Source organism: Eubalaena glacialis, chromosome 4 (genome assembly GCF_028564815.1).
Source record: "Eubalaena glacialis isolate mEubGla1 chromosome 4, mEubGla1.1.hap2.+ XY, whole genome shotgun sequence".
NCBI classification, from domain to species: domain Eukaryota; kingdom Metazoa; phylum Chordata; class Mammalia; order Artiodactyla; family Balaenidae; genus Eubalaena; species Eubalaena glacialis.
In genome coordinates, this window is record NC_083719.1 from 102,280,393 (window position 1) to 102,287,217 (window position 6,825).

The following is a 6,825-nucleotide window of genomic DNA, read 5'->3' on the forward strand; positions in this document are numbered from 1 at the left end:
TTGAATCTATTATAGCAGCCAATTGGTAGCTTTTCAGCGTGCCCTTTGGATCTCAGACTTATCACGTTAATGAAAAAAAGAAAAACCAAACCAAACGTAGGGCATGTCTGAGTCCTTGAGGATTCAGGGAATGTGGAAAGAGAACGGAATTCCAAGGGCTTTGGCAAGGTAAGGGCACCTGAGCGAGAGACTATGTTTCTAGATATAGCACAGTCATGAAAACGGTGGACATCTGAATCCTGCAAGATGGTCTATTCATTCACTCGCTCACTCATTCATTCATTCATGTATATATGTGTTCATTCATTCAGCAAATATTTATTGAACACCTTCTTTTGTACTAGGCACCCTGCTAGGCACAAGAGATATAAAGGTGAATGAAACTCAGCCCCCTAGTCTTTGAAGACCTCATAGTTTATGGGGAAGCCCAATTAATAAGCAAGTATTACCACATAGGGTGAAGGGTACAAAAGTGAAAAACAATAAGGCATGTATATACAGTGTTTCGGGGTAGCACGAAAGTGGAGTAATCAATGCTATCTGGAGAAGATGATGTTTAAGATGTGTTTTGAATGATGAGTAGGAGTTTTCCAGACATACAAAGGAAAGGAGGCTTTCTGGTAGCCCATGTGGGACATGGAAAGGCTTGGGAGGGTGAGCCAGCTTGTGTGAGTGGTTGGTCATCTCAGAGCAGATTTTACTGTCTGTGTGATAGACTCTTTTTGGTTCAACCCTCTTATATCTCTCTTTCCTCATTTGCCATAATGACTTTCCTTGATTAAGGAGGAACATGAAAAGGGCATGGACGAACGGCCTATTTACCTTCTGTAGGACAAGATCAAGCAAGAAAGGAAATGATTCAGGCAGTAGGAGATGAATCCCCTTTCTTGGTCTCAGCCAAGGAGTCTTCCCGGAGTCTCATTACCCATGCTTTTCCCTCTGGACCTGCTGGCGTAGCATGCAGTTGCCATGGTGCTTGGCCTGAGGCTGGGCTCAGCTTGGGGTGGCAGAGTCCTGCTGGTCTGGGTCCTGCCTGCCTCGGTGTCTGCCAGGCGAGGGAGAGGCTCATAAAAGGCTGTCATCTTTACCCACCTCCACTAATGAATTAGTTACCTTTATTCATTATTCTTAACTGTTTTCCATTGTGGTTTAATTTATGATATTAACTAATAATGAAAAGTTTTAATTTTTGTCTGTGTACACAGGTGGGGCTTATTTACTGCATAAAGGCATCTGGCTGAGGGCACTGGATGGGGTCTAAAAATCCAGCCTGCACTACGCCAGCCAAGCTGTGCCCTCTGGGGCTGCCATAGCCCCAAGGGGCCCTTTTTCTAAATCCACCCTTAAGGGCCGGGTAGGTTAGCACAGTCCTCGAGTTCCCTATGGCAGGTGTCTGTGTCTGCACAGTGGGCTTTGTCATTTCCCCCAGGCCCTCGGGGGTTCACAGATTCTGGTTCACAGATTCACCACTGTTCTAGATGTAGAAGATGACAATGGCACGTTCCCTGTGCCTTTGAGCAAGAGAGCTCTTCAAAATCAGAGATGCAGGAGGACTGACAATCCTCCTGGCCCCTTATATTAGAGAGGGTAGCCAGATGGATACAGTGCCAGGAATCAGATTGATTTTTATCTTGTTGCTGTGTAAATAGATTTTAGTAATTAATTGAAGAGGTTTCAGGGTCAGAATGGGAAATAGATTTCTATTAATGTTAAGGTGTTACTTAAGTATAACCTTGTTGACTCCAGTCAGTTTTTTTTCTTTAACATCCTGTTTTTGTCCTGTTTCCAATAGAGGTGCCATTTTAACTTAATTTTAATTCATCAGATTAATATTTGAAGGGCTTTGGTACTTGTATGTTTTTCCTTTCTCAAAGTATTTTTGGGGACCATAACCTAATTTCATCTGGAAAAACAAAAAAGGAAACACCAGAGTTGGTTGGATTAGATTCACTGCGCCTGTTTTAGTTCCTCCTGCTTCTTCTCATATTAAGATAGCCATATGCTGTAGGGTTTGTTTTTTTAATTTATCAAATGTTAAACATATTGCCAGGGGAGAACTGAGTGTACGCTTATTTTATAAGTGCAAGATTTAAACGTCTTCTAGGAAATGGAAAGCTAAATCCTTCAGTGTATACAACCAGATCATTCAGGATTGAACTACCCCAAGGGAATTTTGGGAATCTTCCAACCATAGCTCATGGATATCCATCCCATGGACATTTGTAAATATTATGAGGATATCCTTTTACAAGCCTATAAAACAAACATTCAAAAAAAGTTTGTTGCAGATTAGTCAATAAAATGGATTTTGCCACAATGGTTAATTTTACTACTTCAACTAATGGGTATTGGCTGAAACAATGTTGCAAAGAAAGAAAAGAATCTTGTAAAGATACACAACCCATGCCCCAAATGGCTCAGTCCCCACATTGTCCTACCCACCCAGGGCCTGGGATGCCTTCGCAAGATTCTTAGGGCCCAGGCCACAACAGGGGAAAGCCTTTTCTAGCTTCTAAAATCTTCTGCTGAAAAGTGATTTTTCAAGACAGATCAAGATTATTGCCATACAAGAAGCCTGGAGAAGATTTGGCAGTAAGAGATGAGAGTTTCACTCCAGGCTTTGTCTCACAATCTGATTGGCTGAAATACCACTGAAAGACTCCATCCCCCATGCTCTAGGTAGATCATGGGTTTGTCAGCAGCTAACCTAGGCTGTGGATGCAGAATTTATGAGGTGAAGGAGATCATAGGAAAAGCACATATCAAAGGATCATATTCAAGTTTGTACTTTCCGTTTGTACTGTGAGACTGGAAGTTGTGGAGAACGAGGAACAAAATCAAGACATCATTTCATCTCACAGCAATTGCCAAGCACTTTATCGAAAAGAGGAAAGAAGGAAGGAGGGAAGGAAGGAAGTTGTCAGTCTCAAACTTACTCTTTACAGTGAGAACCCCTCCTCCTTCTCTGTTACTAAACATAATCTCTCAAGATCTCAGAGAGGCCGCTCTGCCCGGGATCCATGTGAGCTGCTTGATGCCTGGGCCCTGCGCCTGGGAAGACCAGGACTTTTCATAGGAGAGTTTCTTTTCTTCCTCTTCATTAGAAGCAGGGGAAATACCACTAAGTTTTTGCCTTAAGTGAAGACAGTTTGGCTTAGTATAAAAAATAATCAAAGGATATTCCAAAGAGCATCTGATATTTTAACAAGATCTAGGCAAAATCAAAGCAAACCAAAAAAACACATCAGTAAAATGCATTAAGCACATCATACGTACGAAGCAATTTGGTTTAATTCAGGAAATATTTGGTGACAGGCTATAGAGGACCAGAAAGAAAGCTTCCTGTAGCTTTTCTGTGAACAGAACTTGACATCGTTTTGCACATCTGTCAGTTTCAGATGACAATTGTTAAGCTCCCTCTGTACCTATAAGCCAGTCAACTATCACATTAAGTAAAGAATGATATCAAATCTAAAAGGAACTCAAGTCTAATTAAGGTGCCCACACTGGCAGAAAGTTGGGAAATTTCTCTTTGCTGAGATATTTGGATGGCTTTCCACTTCACTGTTCCTGCAATGTTTCCTTAAAGGCTGTGACGTCAGCACTGAGAGGAAGACCCTGGGTGCCAGAGCAGTTTTAGTCTCCTGGATCATTACCCGCATCTTTCTTTCTTTCTTATTCTGCTAAACCACATGAAATCCAGGCTTGGAGGTGCCCATGGCCAGTCACTTGGCTGGGATTGTAGTTCAGGGTTAATTCAGTGCCAACACAGCTGAAGTCCAACTCTGACCTGCCAGAACCTAAGTATTTGCATTGAGTCTGTCCTTCTGATGTGTTCCATTAAGCCATGTAAATGATTTGTGAAGGGATTTTTGTTCTAAAATTAAAGATGATGAACATAAAACTGAGGCTCTCCCCTTATTTAAAAATATTTTTATGTCAAGTTCTCTTTACATCCTTAATTATACAAATTACATTCTTATAATTACTAACACACGTAGGTATTATTTCTAGTAGCCCACTTTCCTCAAGAAGGGGAAATTCCTAGGAAAAGGATCCAAGTTAAGGTAATTTTCTACACATCTGCATGTGTTTTTACTCACACTTGGTGAGCAGATGGGCCTAGAGATGATTTTTCAGTGATGATCTCAGGAGAGCCCTATAGACTTAGTAAATTTCCTGACTATGACAACAGATGGTTCCATGACTGTAAATATCTGTGAGGCAGTTAGGCAAACACAGGAGAAAAATGTTAACTCCCCTCTCACTGTCTCTGCCCAATGTGGGTGTTTAATATTACATGTAGACATACACATTTGCCTTATACGAAGCACTACACTTCCCACTTCTGAATTCTTTATATTCTGATACACAAGATCAAAGGTGCAAAAACATGACCTAGGTAACTAGTCATAACTTATAATTTTTGAAATTATTCTGCTCTCTTTGAAATTGATTCTAGAGCTGCAAAATTTTAAAAAAGGAATATAATAATTTGAAAGTTTGTCAAGCAGTGAAAGGTAGTATATTTTGACACACTAATCTAGGAACTAATCAGTTTTCTAATAAACAATCAGCAATTCACTAGCATGTCATCAGCACTTCAGGAGCTCTGGAGAGGGGACGAGCTGCCCATGGATGTTAATGAATACACCAAAAATCATTAGCTGATCAATACTTCTGAGTTATTTTCATTGAGCTGATAGGTCTGATACATTAAAGCTGACATTATACATTTGTCAAGATCACAGTGCAGTTTTTAACAGTGGAACAGGCTGCTAAAAATATCCCCCGAAAGACAATGAGAGAAACACAACTGCCTCATGCTGACACATTCAGCTGGTGCAGGAGCCGTGAAAAATCCAAGCGTGATCGTCAAGCTCCAGCCTCCCAACGATAAAACATATGCAAGACTCCCTAGTAGGGATAGATGTGTTTTATTTTTATAGGTAATTATTTCCCTGGCAAGGCACTTTGTATAATTTACTCAAAAGGAAAAAGACAAGGCTGCCTACCGGGTAGTGGGGCACGTGGCCTCTGATTGGACGTGTGCGGATTTTCTTCTGATGGCTTTACCACAGCCCTACTAGTGCAGGGACCTGAGACCGAAGGTTGCACTATTTAAAAGAAGAACAGCTGTCTGCAGCTCTCCTGAATATCTTTTCCTTTTAAGGTTTCAGGAGAGGACATTAGCGGGAGCGCTGAGGTGGCTGCTGTGCCCTGATGGGTGCTTGGCCAGTGCTCCAGGCAGCCCAGACAAGTGGAATAGTGACAGGAAAGCCACTGTCCGTGCCCAGCTTGCTGCAGCAATGTGCGTGTGTGCATGTGTGTGTGTGTGTGTTGAAGGTTGTGTAGCCATCAAGCTAGTCGGTGTTTGTTACAGGGAAGATGGCTTAGGCCCAGGGTCTCTAGGTTAGCATTTTTTTTAAGTTAAGGAGAGGAGGAGATATTCCTGAAGTGCGATGCCAGTTTTCTCCTTATCAGACACACCAACCCTTAATTACGGCCCACGTGTACATTCTTCCTGCTGTACCTTGTAGAGGTGAATTTGAAGCACACAAACATTGGTTGATTTCGGGTTTTTCTGAGTCCCCTATCCCAACGCAAACATTTTTTAACCCTAACTTTGGTGGAGCTGTGATACTCTAGCTTTTGCCCCGAAGCGGTCACCCACACCCACCCGCCACAGTCACTGAAAACTAATGCACTGCTTCTTCCAGTTTCTGAATTCAAAGATGATGGCTCTCTGGCTGCTGTGCTGAGGGGAGTAGAATTCCCGATTTTAAATTAGCAGCAGGTGAAATTCTATTTGTCATCAATTTCTCTTTGGGGTTACGGAGCAGAAAACTGCAGACAAGCTGCTGCTTTGATGGCTCACTCCTAAAAATCTCTTTTTGTTTTTTATCTATTTGAACTGACAGTGATCAGAGCTGCAGCAGGACAGGGCTCTCTGGAGAAATCACCTTCCCTCTGCCTATTGACAGATCCCTCTGTTCTGCATCAGCCGGGCTTTGTCCTATCACAGGCATCCAGGCCTTGGAAGGAGCCACCAATTAAACCTCTTGAGCCGGTAAAATCTGAAGCCACTTTGGAGTGTCTGTTCTGATTAGGCAGGATGAGAGGAAGTCCATCAACCTGCAGGCCCCGCTCCCTGGTCTCAATTTTCTCTCTTGCCTCCACCAGGTGCGAGAGGTGTGAGAGGAGCTTCACGCAGGCCACCCAGCTGAGCCGACACCAGCGGATGCCCAATGAGTGCAAGCCAATAACCGAGAGCCCAGAATCAATCGAAGTGGATTAACTGATTGACTGGTTGGAATTAAACTTCAAGGAAAGTCATGATTAAATGTCACGGACACTTAAGCAAAACCAAAGATTTCCTCTGAGCAACTTTCAATCAGTCCCGGAAAACCAAAAGCAGTAATAAAATAAGTAAGATGTTAAAAGAGATATTGATCCTGGCGTGGAAGTCAGACCAGGAGAGAGATTATTTATTTATGACTAGGGATGAGACTCATTTCAGTGGACAACTCACCTGGGATGGCTCACATTTCCAGTCCCACCGTGTATTTGCTTTGTTTCTAAAAAGCTTTTTTAAACTGTTATTTAATACCAAAGGGAGGAATCAGATGGGTTCTTCTGCCCACAGTTGTGACTAAGAATGCACAGGGACTTGTTTCTCGTTGCACCTTTTTTAGTAGCATGATTCAAGGGGACCCATTGTACAGCCCTCTTCCTGCTGTTTCAGTTTGGTCTGGCCTGCCTCAGGCTGCCCAGCAGGGACCACAGATTCGGGAGCCAGAGCCTTCGCTGAGTCCAGGCCATCTT

The 6,825-nt window shown here is 42.7% G+C and overlaps 1 protein-coding gene across 1 annotated transcript in view; it reads left to right on the top strand.

The window, feature by feature from the left end:
• PRDM6 (PR/SET domain 6) overlaps nucleotides 1-6,298 on the top strand; it is a 98,479-nt gene extending 92,181 nt beyond the window's left edge. The window contains exon 7 of the mRNA XM_061188093.1: nucleotides 6,184-6,298. Coding sequence (XP_061044076.1) covers nucleotides 6,184-6,298 — 115 coding nt within the window. The remainder of the gene's footprint in view (nucleotides 1-6,183) is intronic.
• The last annotated feature ends 527 nt before the right edge of the window (nucleotides 6,299-6,825 follow it).